A 22165-nucleotide genomic window follows, 5' to 3' on the forward strand; every position below is an offset into this window, starting at 1 on the left:
GCCCCAGCATCACCCATGGGACTCGCTCTCCTTGTCTCGCTCCACTCGAAGGAAACACAGACTCCCCCGCCCGCCACTCCTGCACACTGACCACCATGGGGCTGGGGCCCAGCTGGGTGAGGCCCCTCATTGTGACTGGAGCCCACAGGTTGAAGCCCCAGCCTGTTCCGTGGACTTTTGCTTAATTCCCTGGTCTTTGGATGCCTGGAATGGCTTCCGTGAAGTGCCGGAGCAAAAAACTAAAGATGTCAGGAAGGAACGGCTCCGAATTTTCCTTTTCAAGAGGAGACTGCGTTTCTTTCCACTTGCCCTGCTGATTTCCCCTCCCTGCTGACGTTCGCGCCAGCCCTGTGCTGTCTGCCGTGGAGCCATGGCTGCCACTGTGACATATGCAGTCCCATCTTCTCCCTCCATTGTCTGTAGATGCACAGGTGCCATGCAGAACCCTACAGCTCTGTCCGGATCCTGGATCCAAATGAGGCAGCTTTTGAAAGGCGGCCACGTGAGGGATGCGTAAACCTCGGGGGCTCCGGACTCCTGTACGTTGCCGCCCAAAGTCAGGACAAGCTGCGGAAGTCACACCTGGACTCTGTGTCTGTCATCCGCAGATAGCAGCTCCCCATTCAGCCTGCGTCCCTCATAATCCACACCCTCTACTCACAGTGACGTCTGCCCCAAAAGCGCTTCGCTTAACCCTGAAGCTACGAGACCTGCCACCCTACTGTCCCCTCTAGTTTTCTGATATTTGAGGAACAAGGAATTGGGTGTAAAATCAGGAAATATCCTACATGTAAATTCTTGATTATTCTTGTCCTTCCGGGCAGAGCTGCCTCCTGAGTCATCCGTTTGACTCTTTCTTACTGAAGGCTGAGGGTTGGGGGGGTGCATGGGTGCTCCAAACCCAGAGGCAATGGCGCGTCCCCTGGCATGGCAGTCGGAGCAGGCCCCGAGGAGGTCGTGGGCTCAGAACTCAGTCCTTGTGTCATCCTAGAAAAGACGCTTCAACTTGCCGACCGTCAGCAAGAGCTAAAAACAGGGCGGGAGAATTTACCAGTGAGGAACTTATGATCTGAAGTGAAAAACGCAGAGAACAGACTTGCCACCGGTGAAAACCACAAAGCTGAAATGGAGGCCCTGCCCGGAAGGCAGAGGCCACCGCCACTGTGTGTCTCACTCCCTGCAATGGACGGCGGCCCCCCTCCCACTGCCCAGGCGGCTCCTGGGAATTTCATTTTGCTTTTACGGGAATGTGGCATGGTCAGCGGTGGCCATCAGCCATCCAGGGACCTGGATTTGACAGGATTGTTCCATCCCATGTCCAGGCAGCCTCAGGTGCGTGGAGACAGGGCAGACTTAGGAGACCCTCCCCCCTGGCCTGTGCTCTCCTCCCGGGAAGAACGCTGGAGACCTTCGTCTCTTCTCCTTTCCTCACCTTCCCCAAGCGCTCGCTGCACAAGCCCCCTCCTGCCTTGCCCCTTCTCCCACCCCATTTCGGTTTTGGTCCCAGCTTACATCTCGTCCTAAGGATTAAGTGTTTGTGCAGCTGAGCTGCAGTTCTCAGGTGAGCTGCAGGGCTCCAGCATGGCACCTGCCTGGGCAGTCCTGAGAGAGGGATTCGAAGTGGGGAAGGACCCCGGAGTCTCCCTGGCACATGGTCTGAGGCTCCAGCCACCAGACCCGAAGCTCAGTCTACACTCACCAAGGCCCGACGGCTGCTCCAACCTGGAAGGACCGATCCGATCCTGCGCTCCCTGAGGCCGATGGCTTTTTGACACCCAGGCTTCAGCCACAGACAGACAGACGTTCCCTGCCCGTGGGGGTTTTCCCTTGCTCCCTGCCCGTGGGGGTTTGCCCTTGCTGGAGAGAAACAGAAATGGACAGAAGGTCACTGGGGTGGCCCTGGGTGTTCTGTGGAGAATCAAAGTCATGAGACGGAGACAGGAATCCCGTTAGGTTTGGGCAGAGTCGCACGTGCTCCTTTCTGGACCTGCTTCAAGGAATCCGATGGTTGCACGACCTCCAACCAGTTGCTATAGGATAAATGTTTGTGTCCCTCCAAACTCAGATGTTGAAACCCTAACCCCAGAGGTGATGTTTGGGGAGGTGAGGCCTTTGGGAGGAGATTAGGTCATGAAGGTGGAGCTCCCAGGTGGGATCAGAGCCTTTATAAGGGGCTGAAGAGACCAGATCTCCTTCCGCAGCATGGTCATGCCTCAAGGAGACCTCTGAATGGGGAAGCCGCCGTCACCAGACACCAAGTCTATGGGCACCTTCATCTTGGACTTACCTGGCCAGAGCTGTGAGATAAATTTCTGTTGTTTGGGCCTCCCAGCCTATGGTGGTTTGTTATGGCCACCCAGACAGACCAACAAACAGCCTGTGTGAAAATGCGAGCCATAAACGAGTGGTGTTGACAGAGGCATCCTGTCCAGGTAGGAGTTCCGCGTGGCTGAGTAGTGTCTAGTTTCAGAATGTGACGCCTTCTTGATGTCATCTCCACGTTGGCAGGAGGAGGTTTTTATTTAGTTCTTACTTTAAGATTTTTCTACCCGACAGTTAACTTAGGATACAGATGTCATAGTAAATTAATCACTGGAATGCTTTCATTCCTAAGCAGCTCGTGTGGGTGAGTTTCTGAAGCCATGTTTGGGCTGAGGCATCACACAAGAGGGTGTCCCTAAGATGCATCACGTCCATGGAGAAAACAAAGCAGGACACACGTGTGAGTCGTCACACCCTTGGTCACCCGGCTTGGCCGTCACACATGCCTCCTGCCCAGGATGCGTGTGCGTGTGTGTATCTACCTGTGTGTCTCAACTCAGGCTGCTTGCTGTGACAAAGTCCCCTAGACTGAGTGGTTTAAGCCACAGTTTATTTTTCTTGGTTCTGGGGCAGGAAGTCCCGGATGAAGGCACCGGCAGATGTGCTGCCTGGTGAGGGCTCACTTCCTGATTTACAGACTGCCGCCTTCTCACTGTCCTCATGTGGCCAGGCGAGCAGAGCAAGCCCACAGAATCCCATTCACGGGAGCCCCACTCCCACGGCCTCCTCCCCTCCCACAAGCCCCACCTCCCAGCACTGTCCCCGTGGGGGTCAGCATTTCAACACATGAATTCAGGGGAAGACAGATATCCAGTCCATAACAGTGTGTATGTGTAGCTGTGTGTATGTGTAGATGTGCGTATGTATAGTGTGTGCGCGTGTGAATGTGTAGCTATGTATGTTTGCATGTATGTGTAGTGTGTATATGTGTGTATGTGTATATGTGTGTATGTGTAGATGTGTGTATGTGTGTGTATGTGTAGGGTGTATGCGTGTGCATGTGTAGCTGTGTATGTGTATATGTGTGTACTTGTAGATGTGTATGTGTGTGTATGTGTAGCTGTGTATCTGTATGGTAGCTGTGTATGTGCATGTAGCTGTGTGTGTATATCCATGTGTGTATGTATAGGTGTGTATGTTTGTACATATATGTACATATACATACCTACACATCCACATGCATATGTGTGCAGCTGTGTATACATGTGTGTGTAGGTGTTTGTCTAGCTGTATGTGCAGCTATGTATCTGTGTATAGCTGTGTACATATGTGTGTCTGTGTTTATAAGTAGCTGTGTGTGTAACTGTATGTGTGTATATGTACATGTATGTGTGTATAGGTAGCTGTGTGTAGCTGTGTGTGTGTGTAGCTGTGTGTGTATTAAACTGAGTGTGTATCTCACACTAAAGCAGATCCCGTAGGAACCACACTTCTTTCTGGTGATGGAGATGAGAGGGAGTTGCATCTGCCTTCTGCCCCTAGCGAGTGGATGTAGTCCCAGTTGCTTGAGTGTGAGAGTTCACGTGCAGGTGTGACAGGTCTCAGCCAGGACAGTGGTTTTTGGACGTGGGTGGGGACCGGAGGCTGCCCCTGGTGCTGTGTGGACAGGGTGCTGTTCTGAACCACAGAGGAGCTTCGGAGCCCTCTGTCCTCTGCGGCGTTCAGTCCGCCTCCAGTTACTAGGCCGGGTGTAGACCCAGAAGTAGAGCCTGTTCTTGGTGCCATTGGCCCCGGGTCCTGGCACTGCCCACCTTGGTGGGGAGGGTTTCTCCAGAGAGGGGCTGTGCCCCCAGCTCCGCATCCAGCGGTGTTTTGCTGCCTCATAACCTGCAGGTACTGGGAGCTTTGGCGCCTGCTTTTCAGTCTCAGTGGACAGACTGGGATTTCCACTCCTGACTTGGAAAGAAAGAACAGGGTCTTTGCTTTGCATTGAGGCTGCGGTGGAGCACAGAGAGTTCAGAGATATCCAGGGTAGCAGCAGCCTGAGACCAGCACCAGCTACCAACTGAACCAGGCTGTGCGGCCCAGGCCAGGCCGCCGTGCGATTTCAGCTCCGGGTCACCTGGCCCCCATCCTCTCCCCTGGGCAGCTGGAGGCTCCAGGCCTTCCTGTGGATAGCTCCCGCCCCAAGGCTGCCCGGCTGACTGCACCCTCGACCCTGTGGCTCAGGCTGGCCTCTGGGGGTCCCCGGTCTCTGTGGTTCCAGTGAGGCAGCAGCTCCCAGATGCCACCTCCACACTGTGGGTGGGCCAGCCAGTGCTGAGAAGGAGCCACTCTCCACCTCTGTGTCCACCGTCCACTCCAAGCTCCCAGGCTGCCTCCACGTTGTGTCCACCGTCCACTCCAAGCTCCCAGGCTGCCTCCACGTTGTGTCCACCGTCCACTTCAAGCTCCCAGGCTGCCTCCACCTCTGTGTCCACCGTCCACTCCAAGCTCCCAGGCTGCCTCCACCTCTGTGTCCACCATCCACTCCAAGCTCCCAGGCTGCCTCCACGTTTGGGCATGAGGGGATCTCGTTGCATCCGCTCCTCTTCCTAGCTGGGCCCTCCACAGCCAGTGTACCCCAAGGAGCAGCTTCTCCCTCCCACCCACCCCCGCCGGCCAGGGGTCCTCATGCCATGGCCCATGCCCATTTGCACAGGGACGCAGGGGGTCTCACACACAGGCAGGGTCCGCCCCCAGCTGCCGTCGGCGTCACTCCACACACATAGGCTTCTGGGCGGTGCTGGAAGCTTCTGGCCCCTGAACGTTCCCCCCAGGCCCCGTTTCAGGGAAAGGAAAGGCAGGCGCAGGCTGCGGCCGTTTCCACGATCCACCTCGTAGCTGGGGCGTGCGGCTTGCCTCGCCTTGTCCCGGCAGAACACTCTTACCTTTAATGGCGACTGAAAAGTTGCCACGAGTTCCTGATCATTGTGGTAGGTGCTGCGTGAAGCTGAGACGTGCGTGAGCCACATCCCAGGGGGCTTTGAGCCCCCACCGCGGCAGCGGCTGAGGGGAGGCTTGTCTTACTCGCACAGGAGGACACAGGGCTGCAGTGTTCACTCCAGGGCCTCTTATCATTGGGATCTGAGGAATTTTCCGAGAGGAAGTGCAAATTAACAATGATGAAAGGTTTGTGAGTGAGTGACAGGCACGTTCTATTGAGCACTGCATGGGGCATTGTGTGCCACCAGAGACGGGGGCAGAGGTCAAGAGCCCTCGAGGGCTGGGAGAGTTCGGAGGACAGAAGTCCTCAGAGCACAATGAAGCCAGACCCTGCAGCCGCCTTCCCCTTCGGGGGCTTCCTTAGAATGCAGCATTGCAGGTACTGAGCTGTCCCAGGTGAAGGGGGGCCGTCACGGTGTGTGGACGCCCCTCGGCTCAGCCCTCTAAGAGACTCGGCAGCCAGGATGGGCTCAAGGCATAAGCCCTCAAAGGAGGTTAGGAAGGAGCGAGGGAGAAAAGATATGCTTGTGTGACATCCTGACCGAAGTGAGAACAATTGTATCAGATAATGAGTCGTGTCCCATTGAGGGGTGCCGACAAGGACTCGGGAGGAGGCCACGGAGCCCTGTACTGAGGAGACGCCCGCAAGGAGCCTCGCGGGCCCAGCGTCCCGGGATCACTGGATGGTAAAGCCGCCCTGCCTGGCGTGGCTGGGCTTGGCCAAGACCCAGAAGCAGAAGTTCCGGAAGCTGGAGGTAGTGGCTGTGGGGGGCGCGAGGCGGCGGGGGACTGTCGCTGTTACGAGACAAAGCTGCAGTTGTCGGAGGCTGTGTGCGCCCTGGGTCTCCTCAGTGAGGACGTGGATGAGGGCGGCGAACCCACCATGATCTGTTCTCCATACAAAGCTACCCTAAACTTAGTTAGCTTGAGAAGCCCTATTTTACAGATTTATTCTTCATTTAGTGGCTCAGAAGTTCCAAAAGGGCTCAGCCAGGTGGTTCTTCACTCCACGGGGCACTGACTGTGTCCTCTGCTCAGCTGTGTCCTCGTGGGGGCTGGGCTGGAAGGTCCTGGGGGCTGCAGCTGTGTCCTCGTGGGGGCTGGGCTGGGAGGTCCTGGGGGCTGCCGCTGTGTCCTCGTGGGGGCTGGGCTGGGAGGTCCTGGGGGCTGCAGTCCCGCACCTCCACCTCCCTGCCCTTTCACAAAGTCCACCCTCAACCCTGGGTACTGGCCTCCTCAGAGCAGGTGGATGCAGGGTCGTGGGACCACCTGCCCAATGACTACAGGGCATGAGAGGGCAGCTGCAGTGTCCTGAGTCCCAGGCTCACTTCCGCCAAGTCCTGTGGGCAAAACAGATCGCAAGGCCGGACCCAGGCTCGGGGGAGGGAAATGGACTCCGTCCGGCCGAGGCAGTGTGGCAGGGTCAGTGGCCGGCTCCAGCAGGCAGACCTGGAGCCCAGCCTGTGTGACTCCAAAGTCAGTGTTCGAATGGAGCTCTTTGGAATTGAATTGCTTAAAAGGTGCCAATGTCGGAGAAGCTAGACGATACCCACAAACAGTACAGTTAGGCAGGTTATTAGTGCACATGCGTATATGGAATATTATGCAATATTTAAAATAATGGTTACATTGTTTAAAAGCATGGAAACGGTTTGTTCTCAGTGTCAGGAAGGAGGCAGGAGACAAGCTTCTCTATGCAGTATCACCTCAACAAGGTTAAAAAAGCCCATAGAAAAGGGCTTGGAAAGAAACATGTTGAATTGTCACGGTAGCTGTCCCATGGTGGCCAAAATAATGAGTGATTGTCTAAATTCACATCACTTTTGTGTACTTTCCAAATATTTTCTTCAAGCAGCACACATTTCTTTCAAATAAAAATTATGTAACGATGAAGAACATGCCTCGGTTTTAACTGAAATACTGGGTGCTGATGAAAACAGGCCGACATCTGTGGAACCCCCGGGGGCATGGAGCCCTCGGCTAAGGGTCTGCCTCTGGTCTCTCCCCAGGTGGGCGGGGGCAGGACGGAAGCCCGGTCATCACCTTCCCTGACTACCCGGCCTTCAGCGAGATTCCGGACAAGGAGTTCCAGAATGTCATGACCTACCTCACCAGCATCCCCAGGTACGTGCGCCCAGAGCCCGGCAGACATTGTGGTTTGGGGCAGAGTCCCTGTGAGATTTCACCAGGGTGGGGTCCCTGCAACTATGGGATGAGGCAGAGTCCCTGTGAGATTTCCCTGTCATGGGGTCCCCGTGACTGTGGGTCGGGGCAGAGTCCCTGTGAGATTTCCCCGTCATGGGGTCCCCGTGACTGTGGGTCGGGGCAGAGTCTCTGTGAGGTTTCATCATGGTGGGGTCCCCGTGACTGTGGGTCGGGGCAGAGTCTCTGTGAGGTTTCACCAGGGTGGGGTCCCCGTGACCGTGGGACGGGGCAGAGTCTCTGTGAGGTTTCCCCGTTATGGGGTCCCCGTGACCGTGGGACGGGGCAGAGTCCCTGTGAGATTTCTCCTTTGTGGGGTCCCCGTGACTGTGGGACGGGGCAGAGTCCCTGTGAGATTTCTCCTTTGTGGGGTCCCCGTGACTGTGGGACGGGGCAGAGTCCCTGTGAGGTTTCACTAGGGTGGGGTCCCCGTGACTGTGGGTTGGGGCAGAGTCCCTGTGAGGTTTCACCATGGTGGGGTCCCCGTGACTGTGGGTCGGGGCAGAGTCCCTGTGAGATTTCTCCTTTGTGGGGTCCCCGTGACTGTGGGACGGGGCAGAGTCCCTGTGAGGTTTCACTAGGGTGGGGTCCCCGTAACTGTGGGTTGGGGCAGAGTCCCTGTGAGGTTTCCCCATTGTGGGGTCCCCGTGACTGTGGGTTGGGGCAGAGTCTCTGTGAGGCTTCCCCGTCATGGGGTCCCTGTGACTGTGGGTTGGGGCAGAGTCTCTGTGAGGTTTCCCCATTGTGGGGTCCCTGTGACTTTGGGACGGGGCAGAGTCTCTGTGAGGTTCTACCAGGCTGGGGTCCCCGTGACTGTGGGTTGGGGCAGAGTCCCTGTGACTGTGGGATGGGGCAGAGTCTCTGTGAGGTTTCCCCATTGTGGGGTCCCTATGACTTTGGGATGGGGCAGAGTCTCTGTGAGGTTCCACCATGGTGGGGTCCCTGTGACTGTGGGTCGGGGCAGAGTCTCTGTGAGGTTCCACCAGGCTGGGGTCCCCGTGACTGTGGGTCGGGGCAGAGTCTCTGTGAGGTTCCACCATGGTGGGGTCCCCGTGACTGTGGGTCGGGGCAGAGTCTCTGTGAGGTTCCACCAGGCTGGGGTCCCCGTGACTGTGGGTCGGGGCAGAGTCTCTGTGAGGTTCCACCATGGTGGGGTCCCCATGACTGCAGGATGAATTAGGGTCTCTGGGAGCCATCGTTGAGTTCCCCGTGGCTTTGCTGAGGGGTTAGAGCTTTGTCAGCGTCATGGTTCCGAGGAGCTCAGGAGTCTGCCTCAGATCTGATCTGGGGTCCGAATCCAGCTTTTTCGCTCCCGAGCTGCCGTTCTTTCCTGGAGCTCGGAGGCCCACCTGGAGGCCCAGTTGCTCAGCAGTCAGGATCTGACTTAGCCTGAGCGCTGCTGTGCTCCCTCGTATACCGTCACTGCGCATGCCCGTTCGATCAGCAGAGTTCTGCGGTGCGAGGGCTTCTGTGTTCTTAATGCCGAGGAGCCCGTCTGCACGGGGCCTGATGCTCATGGGAGCAGAGCCCGTCCATGTGGCCTGTCTGTGTCGTGGTCAGGCCCTGGGGGCGTGGCCAGGCCCTGGGGGCGTGGCCGCCTCCTGCCCTTTCCAGGAAAGAACTGACCCCAGAGGTACCAGAAAATCCGGTTAACAAAAATGGTTCCCTCAGGCTGCAGTTTTTTGTTTTGTTCCAGGCAGAGCTGGGTCCCCGTCCTCTGAAAAGGTAGGGAGCCCAGTTCTGTGTCTCCCCAGCGGCCGGCAGGAGAGCAGCGTCAGGCCGGTGAGCTGCAGGCTGACTTGGGAGGGGTGCCGCGGGGGTCTCGCATCTGATGTGCTCATCCCAGCCTCCAGGAAGATGCTGAGAATGTCAGCCTCACACCAGACAGTGTAGTTGCTGCTTCCATTTGGGGTATAGTGAACACACACCAAGTAAAAACAGAAATATCCTTAAATATGGCATCTGTATCCCTCACATTACATAAGGTGGCAAAACACAGAGGAGATGTTTAACCATCAGCGTGAAAGTGCAGCCGTAGCCATTACCGTGAAGGTTCTTCATTCTTCAGTCTTTAAAGACAACAGCGCACTGGGCCTGGTAACTGAGAGCTCAGCGCATTGGCCTGACCTGGAAAACAGCACATTGATCCCGATAAATATCACATAACCACCAGTTGGCAGCAGCCAGCCTCTGCAGTCATGCCTCAAGGAGAGGGAGAGCGGTGGGCACCTCTGTCCACTTGGCGGGTTGAGGTGGGAGCTGGCGGAGCGGGGACCCTCACTGGTGGGCCTTTCGGGGGCAGGACGTCTTGGTGGGCAGAAAGAAGGGGGCTCGTGACTGACTATGGTCAAAGCCCTGGACACGGCGGTGTCCTGGTAGCCCCAAATCACTGTGTGTTGGGTTTGTGGTTTTGACCTCAGTCTCTTGTCTTTTGTGAGAATCTTGCACCCCCCATGCGCCAGGCTCTGCTGGCTGAGCTGAGTGCACGGTGGAGGGGCTGGGTCTCGGGCCGAGCGGCCGAGCTCCCTGAGGGGCTGATGGGACCGGCTTGGTGGGGCAAGGCTGCGATGCTGCAGGCGGTTTCCACACATTCCTCCCTGGTTCTCAGCCACACTGTGGCAGGAAGGCAGTTATTAAGCCCATGTTATAGATGAGGCTTAATAACGCGGTGATGGCTGGAGAAAGGGGATGGCTGGGCAGGGGAGCGCCCGAAGGCTCAGACCACATGGCCGTACCCCGAGGACGTAGGCTCCAGGTGTGCTGTGGCCAGAGGGGTGTCCTGGGGAGGGCGGTCATCTCCAAGCCTCCAGGCCTTTGTCTGTCACCTGCACAGGAGGAAGGGCCTGTGTCCCAGGGGACGGCCGGCCTGACAGGTACATCCACCCCCTGATGGCACCTCCTGGCATGGGGCTAAATGAGATTCTGTGGCGTCCACACTGAATGCTGACTGGTCAGACTCATGCTCAGAAATCAGGGCTGTTGTCAGTGCTTGCTACTTGGAGCCATGAGCTGGGGCGCCTCCTGTTTGTTGAACCTTCCTGTCTCTTTTGTCTTAGAAACTTCATGGAGTCCCTTAGCTACCCACATCCCTTTTCTCAAGATTTTTCTAGAATCTGTGGAGTTCCTTAGCTACCCACATCCCTTTTCTCAAGATTTTTCTAGAATCTGCGGAGTTCCTTAGCTACCCACATCCCTTTTCTTGAGATTTGTCTAGAATCTGCAGCACTCAAAGGCCACCCATCAAGGCCATAAGAGTGTGGTAGGTGGCACGTGTTCATGTGTGCACGCCTCTGTTTATCTGATATTCTGGAACCTTCCATGGCCTCCTTGCTGCTGCCCCACTTGTCTGTCTGCTTCTCCTGAGATCCAGGAATCTCAGATGGGTCCAGACTCCTGCAGGACAAGACCCACTCAGCCACCTCTGTAGATTGCGCGTCTGTGAGTCGCACAGCCTGGTCTGGCTGAAGGTGGCCGGAGCGCAGGCCCAGTCCCCGCTGTGGACACGCAGGCCCCAGGTTGCTCAGAGGCAGCTCCATGGATCCCCACTGTTCACCTGTGTATGGAAACTCAGGTTTTCTGGTCACACTTAGATAATAAAAAGTGGAAGAGGCCTTTGTATCACCAAACGCTCTAAATCAGATCCTGGAAATGCCAGCTTCATTCAGCCATGAGCAGTGCTGCTGACCGTGGATCTGTTTCCCCCACCAGACTCAGTGTGGGTGTCTGAGTGTGTGGGGTCAGTGTGTGGTATGTGTAGTGTGAACATGTGGCGTGTCTGTGTGGTGTGTGTGTGTAATGTGAGCCTGTGGTGTGTGTGGGGTGAGTGTGTGGTGTGTGGGGGTGTGTGTGGGGTAAGTGTGGTGTGTGGGGTGTGTGGTGTGTGGGGTGTGTGGTGTCTGTGAGTGTGAATGTATGCATGCATTCTACCCACATTTTCTTTCTTCTTCCCTGTGTGGTGTGTGTGTAATGTGAGCATGTAGTGTGTAGGGTGAGTGTGTGGTGTGTGTGGTGTGTGTGGGGTGAGTGTGGGGTGAGTGTGTAGTGTATGTGGTGTGTGTGTAATGTGAGCATGTGGCATGTGTGGGGTGAGTGTGGTGTGTGGTGTGTGTGGGGTGAGCACGTGGCGTGTGTGGGGTGTTTGTTGTGTGTTGTGTGTGGAGTATGTGTGGCGTGTGTGGGGTGAGTGTGAGGTGTGTGTGGTGTGTGTGTAATGTGAGCATGTGGCATGTGTGGGGTGAGTGTGGTGTGTGTGGTGTGTGTGGGGGGTGAGTGTGGGGTGAGTGTGTGGTGTGTGGTGTGTGTGGAGTATGTGTGGCGTGTGTGGGGTGAGTGTGAGGTGTGTGTGGGGTGAGTGTGAGGTGTGTGTGGTGTGTGTGTAATGTGAGCATGTGGCATGTGTGGGGTGAGTGGTGTGTGTGGTATGTGTGTACTATGTGAGGCATGTGTGGGGTGTGTGTGGGGTGTGTGTGGCGTGTGTGGGGTGTGTGTGAGCGCGAGTGTATGCGTGCATTCTACCCACATTTCCTTTCTTCCCAGGTAGGTCTCATCAGTGTCAGACCCAATGCTCCCTTTCTATCTGGAAATAAAACTCTTTGATAACAAAACCCAACCTGTGTGAATTTGGGAGGACGCCCGTGTGCCCTGATCAGAAGGACCCACAGAAGGGAAGCTGTGGGCCTGTAAGAGCCACCTGTCCCCTGGCTGTCCCGGCATCCTAGGGCGCAGCAGCCGTGGCAGCTCCCCTGGATTTCTGTGAGCACGGGGGCTGCAGGCGTGCTGTGGGGACCCCGTGCCTCCAGGGTGTTGCCATTGGGCATGTCCTTCCAGAGAGAGTGAACAATTCTTGACACATTTCTAAGGGAAATCTTCTTCCTAAGGGCATCTAAGGGATGCCTTCTTGAGAAGTGCAGAGTGTGTTAAAAACGTGGGGGTCAATCATGGCCTCTGCAGATAAAACCAGGGTCCCCGCAAGCCTTGCAGGTGCAGCTTGGCGGAGGGGACCGTCCCAGAGGAAGTCTCTGCATCCCTGGCGAGCAAAATTGCCAGGCTAGTGACAAGGAGGAGACCTGCCCACGGCGCCCTGAGGGTGCTGTGTCCCCGGGAAGTACCCTCTGCGGGGGACCCTCTTCCCAAGGTGGGGGCGGGGCTGCCCTCTGCTGGAGACGCGGAGCATTGCGGCTCGGTCCCGGGACATCCCTGGGAGACCAAGAGAGGGAGGGGAGCTTGGACCTTTTCTTCCAGGAGATGGTGGACGAGACCCTGGCACAGGCGGTTCCCCAGCACGCAGTTTCCAGACAGCTGCACAGCCAGCACATTCTTTAAGTGGGAAAAAAGTGAAATTGACCAGGCCTGTTCTTTCACATGTCAATGCAAATTAAATGGACAAATCTCTCAGGAAGGCTGCTTTTAAGGGGTTTCAACTGTTACATTCTAAACCAAGCATCACTTTTATCAATTTAGAAAGAATGTTGTATTCTAATTTTAACTTTCCTTCTGTTTTCATACGCAAATGCCAGGTGTCCCAATTTAAGCACTACATCTGACTATACTCATCATTTTTGGAATATTAGACTAAAATAGGTTTGCCCCAAATGGTTTGGGACACCTGTTAATATAAACCAAATTTTTGGTCCTTGGAAAGATGACTCATCAGGGCGAAGGGGGTGACCTCGTGCTTTGCTGACTCAGGTGTCCGCCAATGCCTGATGTGGACCCTCAGGTGTCTGCCGACGCCCGGTGTGGACTCTCAGGTGTCCGCTGACGCAGGTGTGGGCCCTCGGGTGTCCGCCGATGCCCGGTGTGGACTCTCAGGTGTCCGCTGACGCAGGTGTGGGCCCTCGGGTGTCCGCCGATGCCCGGTGTGGACTCTCAGGTGTCCGCTGACGCAGGTGTGGATGCTCAGGTGTCCGCTGACGCAGGTGTGGGCCCTCGGGTGTCCGCCGACGCCCGGTGTGGACTCTCAGGTGTCCGCTGATGCAGGTGTGGGCCCTCGGGTGTCTGCCGACGCGGGTGTGGACTCTCAGGTGTCCGCTGATGCAGGTGTGGGCCCTCGGGTGTCCGCCGACGCAGGTGTGGACTCTCAGGTGTCCGCTGACGCAGGTGTGGACTCTCAGGTGTCCGCTGACGCAGGTGTGGGCCCTCGGGTGTCCACTGATGCAGGTGTGGGCCCTCGGGTGTCCGCCGACACCCGGTGTGGACTCTCAGGTGTCCGCTGATGCAGGTGTGGGCCCTCGGGTGTCCGCCGACGCCCGGTGTGGACTCTCAGGTGTCCGCTGACGCAGGTGTGGACTCTCAGGTGTCCGCTGACGCAGGTGTGGACGCTCAGGTGTCCGCTGATGCAGGTGTGGGCCCTCGGGTGTCCGCCGACGCAGGTGTGGACTCTCAGGTGTCCGCCGACGCCCGGTGTGGACTCTCAGGTGTCCGCTGACGCAGGTGTGGGCCCTCGGGTGTCCGCCGACGCAGGTGTGGACTCTCAGGTGTCCGCCGACGCCCGGTGTGGACTCTCAGGTGTCCGCTGACGCAGGTGTGGGCCCTCGGGTGTCCGCCGACGCAGGTGTGGACTCTCAGGTGTCCGCCGACGCAGGTGTGGACTCTCAGGTGTCCGCTGATGCAGGTGTGGACGCTCAGGTGTCCGCCGACGCAGGTGTGGGCCCTCGTTCGTCAGAGGGCAGGTTCAGATCTCTGAAAACCCTATAGCCCTTCCTACTCCTAATGGAGCCCCATTTAACCAACACCGGCCAGGCCTTGATAGGAGCCAAGGTCTCAGGCGATAGAGACCAGCGACAAGCAGATTCCAGACCCTGTATGGCCCCCTTAGAGCCACATGGCCGGGGAGGAGATGCACAGGTAGACGGTCAGACCTGTGTGTCCAGGCACTGCTTGCTGAGAAGTCTCAGTGGTCAGCGCACACTGGGAACACAACAGCAAATAAACAGAGAAAATTGTGGTGCTGAGACAATATGTCAGCTATGGAGGGCGTACAGGGCAGCAGGGCTGTGGGAAAACAATGTGAGAAAGAAAGAGAGACAGAGAGACAGAGACAGACAGATACAGAGAGAGAGAGACAGAGACAGAGACAGAGAGTGACAGAGAGACAGACAGAGAGAGACAGAGAGAAGAGACAGAGAGTGACAGACAGAGACAGAGAGAGACAGAGACAGAGAGAGACAGAGAGAAGAGACAGAGTGACAGAGATAGGGACAGACAGAGACACGGAGACACAGAGATAAAGAGAGCACGAGGGAGGCAGAGGGCAGGGGCGGCAGCATCACTGCAGACAAGGAACTTAATGTAAACTGGGAAGCATTCGTCACAGAGACCCCAGGAGGGCGCCAGCGGCATCTCTGGGGGCAGCGAACACACCAGGGGGCAGGACAGAGTGCCGGGGAGTCGGGGGCTGTAGGGACAGAGTCTGGGAGGTGAGACAGGGTATGTGGAGCCTTTTCTGAGGGGCTGTGTTTTCTGTGAAGTGGGTGCCAAAGAGTTCATGAGCTGCCAGAATGCAGGGTGGAGGGAGAATGCGGGGTGGAGGGAGGAGCTGGGAGATGGGGAGGAGGGCGGCGGCCCTCAGAGAAGGGACGAGGTGGGAAGCCTGGAGCTTGCTGGAGGAGCAGTGTGGAAGGAATTCACTGAAGCTGATGATGACGCTTACTTTCCATGGGCCTGGCTCAAAGCTCCCAGCTCCTTGGGAGGTAGGGACTCCATCTACCAGCCAGCTTGCTGGGACAGGGGTCACATTCAGCCCATAAGAGGCATGTACACATACAGATGCACACACGCACCTACACAGGCTTGCACATGCCACACACACACACACACAGATGCACGCAGACACGCAGGCACTCATGCACTTACATACACAGATGTGCATGTGTATAACCACACACGTGCACACACACACACATGCAAGTGCATGCATACCCCCCCACAGACCTGCACATGTACACTCCACATGCATGCACAGTTTGTGTGGACTGTATGGGGAGGGTGCGTGTGGGACGCAACAGAAACACGAATGTAATCACTAGGCTCCCAGTCAAGAGGAGAGTCCTCCTATCTCGCTGATTCTAAGATGAGCACCTGGAGCCAACTCGGTTTGTCGTCCCCCTGTGGTGACCTGAGCACCCTGTCCTGCTGTCTGAGCTGGAGGGCAGCTGGACCCCAGCCCTTGGAAGAGCCCCACTTCTCGCTGTGGGTTTGATTTCCTATTGAACTTTGAATTGGCTTTGGAATATAAGGACAGGAAGTGTCTGTGAGCGTGTGTGAGCGTGCTAAACAATTTAATACGTGTGCATTAAAAAGTGAAGCTTCCGCTTCACCTCCTGCTTCCCTCCCCCACAGCTAACTGTGGAGCTGCATTGGGGTGACACCCAGGCTGTTCATCCACGTGTGGTGGGACAGCACAGGACATGCCGCCTCGCAGCTTGCTGCTTCTGTTCAGCGGTGCGTCGTGGCGCCCTTCTACCTTGGCGCCATTTGCTGCTGCCTTTCATTTTATATATATTTTTTCATGTTTTGAGACAGGGTCTTGCTCTGTCACCCAGGCTGGAGTGCAGTGGCAGGATCTCAGCTCACTGCCACCTCAGCCTCCTGGGCCCAAGGTGATCCTCCTGCCTCAGTCTCCTGAGTAGCTGGGACTGCAGGCATGAGCCACCACACCCGGCTAATTTGGGTATTTTCTGTAGAAATGGAGTCTCACCATGTTACCCAGGCTGATCTAGAATTCTTGGGTTCGAGTGATCCACCCACCTTGGCCTCCGAAGTGCTGGGATTACAGATGTGAGCCACCGTGCCCGCCTGTGCCTTCCTTTTAAAGGCTTCCTGGCCCCTGTGATGTAAGCAGACCTGGTGTGCTCACTTGGGCTGGCCCCCGTGACGTGAGTGGACCCCGTGATGTGAGTGGAACCCGTGACGTGAGTGGACCCGGTGTGCTCACTTGGGGTGGCCCCCGTGACGTGAGTGGACCCCGTGACGTGAGTGGACCCCGTGACGTGAGTGGCCCCTGTGACATTAGTGGACCCCATGGCGTGAGTGGCCCCCGTGACATTAGTGGACCCCGTGGCGTGAGTGGCCCCCATGACGTGAGTGGCCCCCGTGATGTGAGTGGACCTCGTGGCGTGAGTGGCCCCCGTGACGTGAGTGGACCCCGTGTGCTCGCTTGGGCCTGTTTGCGGGCATTTCGTGGTCCCCACTGTTTCCCTGTTAGGGTCACTGCTGTAAAGGGTCGCCCCGCCATGGTGTTCTGTCTGTGAGATTGTGCCCTGTTTCTGGCAGTTCTCAAATGCTCCAGCTGGATGATTTCCCCCCCACCCCCACCCCAACGGAGTTGGCAGTTTCAGGGCCGCCCTTGTCTGCCATCCCTGGCTGGCCTGAGGCTGTGCTGGCCCCGGTCGCCCTGCATGGTCTGAAGCCCTGAGTGGCAGCTCTGCCACCCGCAGCCAGTCTCGTTAGGAGGAACCGGGAGACATCACGCGGCCCAGGTGTCTGCGCGCTGCGCTGGGTGGGAAGCCACCTCTCAGGTGTGTTTCCCGTCTCCACATCAGCATTTTGTTCATGGAGTCTGCTGCTTCTGAGCACTGGGGACACGTTGCGGAGGCCCTGCCATTCCTTCCTCCGGGTTCTGCACGCACCGCGGTGACCACCTCCCCCGAGGTCCTCTCCCCACACCTTCCCAAAACGTGTTCTCCACGTCCTTTTCTGTTACTGCTGTTGAATTCAACAGCTACTGACCACCTGTGGCCATTTAAATGTAAAATGAAAGCAAAATAATATTAAAAATCCAGCCCATGGCAGGCAGGGCTGCCTCTTTTTTTTTTTTTTTTTTTTTTTGAGATGCGTCTGGCTCTGTTGCCCAGGCTGGAGTGCGGTGGCGTGATCTTGGCTCACTGCAGCCTCAACCTCCCCAGCTCAGGTGATCCTCCCACCTCAGCCTCCCGAGTAGCTGGGATGACAGGCGCATGCCACCACGCCCGGCTAATTTTTGTATTTTTTGTAGAGATGGGGTTTCACCATGTTGCCCAGGTTGGTCTCAAACTCCTGGGCTCAAATGATCCACCTGCCTCGGCCTCCCAAAGTGCTGGGATTACTGGCGTGAGCCACCATGCCCGGCCAGGCAGCCTCATTTTCATTCACACATGACCAATGGCTGCTTATTGGGCTGCACGATGGTTATGCTGGCTCCGTCCTGGAGGAGTGAGTGCCCTCACCCTCACCCTCACCCTCGCCCTGGTCTCGCCCTCACCCTGGTCTCACCCTCGCCCTCGCTCTGGTCTCACCCTCGCCCTCACCCTGGTCTCATCCTCGCCCTGGTCTCACCCGCGCCCTCGCCCTTGCCCAGGTCTCACTGGCATGAGCAGAAAGACAAGGCCCGGGGTTGCAGTGTCTGTGCTCAGGGTCCAGGACACAGCTCAGGACCGACCTTCCTTGGGGAGTGACAGTCCCCGGAGGTTAGGGGCTGCTGTGGCCAAAGAGCCACAGATCAGAGGTGAGGAAGGCCTGCCTGAGGCAAGGCAGGCCCGCAGTCCCGGGCGGTGGCATCAGGGTGGGCGCCCTGATAGCAAGGGACCTATGGCGCCCACACCGGAGGGCGGGAAAAGGAGGAAGAGCATGGCCCCCGTGAAGCCCCTCGGGAGGAAGGGTTCCTGTCCACCTTCAGCACCCCCGTGCAGACCTCACCATTCCCGACGGGAACACTTGCGATATTCACTTCCAACCACACGAGGGCGCAGCTGGGCAACCGCAGCTTTTGGAAAAATGTTGAAACTGGGGCGGCTTCTCTGGGTGACTCTGACGCTCTCATTGCTTCACGTTTAATTTTTGTGTCCTGCTATAACTACCATGTAGTGCACTTATGAATCGTGCATATTTTACTCTAAGGCCTGTCTGTAAACCCTAATAAATGACCCTACTCAGGTAAGACGTCCTGACAGTGAGGTTTTTAATATTTACAAGCCACAGAATTATTTCCTGCAGCCACAGAGACTTCCTTGGCGGGAAACCAGGTCCTCTGACCTCACCCGGCTCTGCAGTCTGTTTTGCCGTTTTCCGCCTCAAACCCCCTCTGCGGTGTGCAGCTCTGGGTGTCTGATCCCTCAGGGGTCCTGTCTCCCCTCCTCCGGCCCCCTCCCTGGCTCCTTCGCCTGCTGCCTTTTTCTTCCATGAGGATGCGGTTCCAGTGTCCCCCAGGACAGCTTCGTGGCCGGCCGCCTCCATGGATTCGGGTGGGCACAGGTCCTGCAGGGAGCTCCTGTGTTATCTGCCCTCCGCGCGAAGCTCCTTGGAGGATGGCGATTTTAAGGTCTTACTGTGGTGTGAGCGATCAGAGACCCCAGTGTTTACCAGGTAGGCTCTGGGCTCAGACCCCAGCGCCCCACTTGTTAGCTGTTTGACCCTGGATATGTCATTCACTTCTGCGTTCCTCAGTTTCTGCACGTTTAAAATGGCAGAGGCCCCTTCGGTAGTGAGTCTGTGTGACGGGCGATGGGGCCTTCCTCTCTGGTACAGCAGGGGCCTGAGGGATGTTTGGCCTCAGCGGGTGGAGGATGGCTGCAGGTCAGGATTTTGCATCACAAACAACACTGCTGCAGTCACATTAGTGGATTTTGTTATTATAGAGGACACTCGTGTCTATAATTCCAAGGACCCATTCTCCATGCCCAGAGGCACCTCAGTCCCACAGACCCCAGCCTGATTCTGGGTTCGCAGTTGGCCAGCGTTGCAGAAGCTCACAGAGGAGTCTTTGGAAATGAGAATGACGCCACCATTCTCTTTTAATTGTGTCATAGGTCTTCCTTCCTTTTATACATAAGTTAACTGAGGCTGGTTTGCTTTCCACAGCCAGAGTTCTAAGACAATTTTAAGTAACACTTTTCTTTCGCTATTTCTTTATGAATGTGTTGGGTTTTAGGGATCACAGATGTGCTTGGGCAACCAAGGCCGCCTGTGTCTCTGTGCTCTGGGGGGCTTTTCCTACGAGCTTTGCGTGAGATGCCAGCTGCCCACAGGCAACTGGGCACGGAGGGCAGGAGAATAAAGCAGGCCAGGGCATCAGGTGGGGCTGATTCCATGGAGGGCAATGGCAGTGGTGGGGGCAGGTGCGGGGTGGGTGAGTGGCAGCAGCCACCCACAGAAGGACGCGCTGTCCTGGCCCCGCATCCCCAGGAGTGCGTGTGTCGCAGGCGACCCTGTCCTCTCACCCAGGAGCCCTCTGAGCTCGCGCCTTTCTTCTTCAGGTGTCTGCGATATCATGCTCCCCTTGTGTTCCTCCTGCCTCCTGGCTGCTGCCAGTGGGTGGCCCCCCAACTCCTCCACCAGACCCTGACTCTCAGGGGACCCCCAGCCTCTATTTGTGTTATTCCTATCCAGTCCATGGGGTTCAGATACCAAGTGGAACTTTTAACAACCATGAATTCCTAGGCCTCACTCTCAAATCATCACATCAGAATATCCAGGAGTGGCCCGAGAAGACCTGTGTTGTAGCAAGCTCCCGGATGTTTCTCTTGCATCCATCTGGCACTGGTCTGCACACTGGTGTTTGGAACCCCCAGACTTGAACTTAGTGCCGTGCGGTCCAGCGGCCCTCCTGTCCATCTCGGTGCAGAGAGGGGCTGGGGGAGGTGCAAGCGTGTCATCCTAGAAGAATTCCTCTCAACTAACAGCCTGCCGTGTTCTTGGCATCTGTGCACAGTGGAGCCCCACAGGCTGGCTCAACCCTTGGCTTGCGTCCTAAGCTCTGTGTGCTGTTAGGATGATGATAATGACCACGATAGAAAGCACCTTGCTGAGCCCCTAGGAGTAGAAGGTGGAGGGCAGGCCAGGGCAGAGTTGAGCTAGACAGAGTGAAGAACACAAGTTCTGGGGAAGCAGGGAATTGTAACCAAAGATGAAACCACCCCTGCCCAGCGGCACCATTTGTAGGGACCTTGGAGAGTTGGTTGAACATCTGCAGAGCATGGGGTCGGAGACTCAGGTCAGACTAAACTGGTTCAGAGCCAGGATACCCCTTTCGACCTGGGTTATATTTGTCATCATTCATGTAAATGTTTCTGTTAGATGGAAACAGGTTCAAAACCCACTACCTACTTCCATTCTGGCTCTAATAGAGTATCTTGTAGCCAACTGATATTTCCACCAAGAGCAACTGTAAAACCTGGGTAAAATTTTGTTTAAAAATATGTTTGAGGGATTGAGAGGCTGCAGAGGCAGCCAGGACTTTGGGAGCCAGGTTCTGGAATTTTACAGAGGTGAGCCCCACTTTCTGCATTTCATGGTGAAGTATTGAATGCTTTGCCCCTGAGGTCAGGAACACTGTTCTCATTTCTATTCAGGATTGTGCTTGGAGGTACCAGGCAGACAACAAGACAAGAAAAGAAAAGTCTTAAGGATTGAAACAGTAAGAAACACAGGTATCATTCATTATTTGTAGACAATGTGGTTGTGTATGAAGAAAATCCAAATTAAGTAACAGTTAGACTCTTAAGCTGAGTAAGTAATTTAGCAAGATCAATGGGCAGGGGTCAATATACTAAACTTAATTGTATTTTAGTATTTTTATATATATCAACGATGTACAATTGGAAAATGAAATTTATAGATATCACTTATAATCACATCAAAATTGAGTACATAGGAATAAAATCATATCTAATAAAAGACGTGCAAGACTTCTAAGCAGAAAACTGCAAAATGTTATTGAAAGAAATTAAAGTGGCCAGGCGCAGTGGCTCATGCCTATAATCCCAGCACTTTGGGAGGCCGAGGTGGGTGGATCACGAGGTCAGGAGATCGAGATCATCCTGGCTAACATGGTGAAACCCCATCTCTACTAAAAATACAAAAAATTAGCTGGGTGTGGTGGTGGGCGCCTGTAGTCCCAGCTACTTGGGAGGCTGAGGCAGGAGAATGGCCTGAACCCGGAAGGTGGAGCTTGCAGTGAGCTGATACGGCACCACTGCACTCCAGCCTGGGCGACAGAGCGAGCCTCCATCTCAAAAAAAAAAAAAAAAAAATTTAAGTAGCATGAATAAATGGAAGAATATTTTAGTTCACAGATTAGAAGACAATTAGTATTATAACAATGTTAATTCTCTCTAAATAAACATATAGATCGAATGCAGTTCCCAAATAAAATTCCAGCAGGTTTTTCTTTATTTAGGTGTGAACATTGGTAGGCTGCCTTTACATTTTATATGAAAATGCAAGGGGTGAGGAATAGTCACCCAATTTTGAAGAAAAAAGTTGAAAGCTGATACTGCCAAATATTAAGACATTATTAAAGTGACAGTGATTAACACAGATGGTGCAAACAGAAGAGCAGCAGCACAGAATATTGAATCCAGACAGACCACACATCTGCAGTCTCTTGATTGATTGATTGATTGATTGATTTTTGAGGTGGAGTCTCGCTGTGTCACCCAGGCTGGAGTGCAATGGTGCTATCTCGGCTCACTGCAAGCTCCACCTCCCAGGTTCATGCCATTCTCCTGCCTTAGCCTCCTGCATAGCTGGGACTACAGGTGCCTGCCACCACGCCCCACTCATTTTTTTTTTTGTATTTTTTGTAGAGACGGGGTTTCATCGTGTTAGCCTGGATGGTCTCGATCTCCTGACCTCGTGATCTGCCCTCCTCAGCCTCCCAAAGTGCTGGGATTACAGGCGTGAGCCACCACGCCCGGCCATTGCAGTCTCTCGATTTATTTCTTAAGTGATACTGTAGCAC

The 22165-nt window shown here is 55.6% G+C and overlaps 2 protein-coding genes across 35 annotated transcripts in view; both read left to right on the top strand.

Annotated features, from left to right (window-relative positions):
* The window catches only part of MCF2L (MCF.2 cell line derived transforming sequence like), a 214763-nt gene that overhangs the window by 132939 nt on the left and 59659 nt on the right, over positions 1-22165 (top strand). For all 34 annotated transcript variants that reach the window (XR_008538918.2, XM_054665592.2, XM_024348381.3 and 31 more), the window contains one exon: positions 7257-7371. Coding sequence is in view for 33 of the 34 variants with exons in the window: in XM_054665592.2 (XP_054521567.2) it covers positions 7257-7371 (115 nt within the window). In the remaining variant the exon portion in view is untranslated. The remainder of the gene's footprint in view (positions 1-7256; positions 7372-22165) is intronic.
* On the top strand, positions 7379-20768 carry LOC129135245 (uncharacterized). Its single transcript, XM_063792366.1, has 2 exons — positions 7379-13925; positions 13957-20768. The coding sequence occupies exons 1-2, from the start codon at positions 13785-13787 to the stop codon at positions 14143-14145; spliced, it is 330 nt and encodes a 109-aa protein (XP_063648436.1). The 5' UTR covers positions 7379-13784; the 3' UTR covers positions 14146-20768.

Source organism: Pan troglodytes, chromosome 14, assembly GCF_028858775.2.
Source record: "Pan troglodytes isolate AG18354 chromosome 14, NHGRI_mPanTro3-v2.0_pri, whole genome shotgun sequence".
Classification (NCBI taxonomy): domain Eukaryota; kingdom Metazoa; phylum Chordata; class Mammalia; order Primates; family Hominidae; genus Pan; species Pan troglodytes.

Excerpts from the sequence above, each read along its gene's own strand:
- LOC129135245 (XM_063792366.1), top strand. The coding sequence starts at position 13,785 with ATGCAGGTGTGGGCCCTCGGGTGTCCGCCGACGCAGGTGTGGACTCTC. Across the intron at positions 13,926-13,956 it reads ACGCAGGTGTGGACTCTCAG|GTGTCCGCTGACGCAGGTGT; the intron begins GTGTCCGCCGAC and ends GTGGACTCTCAG.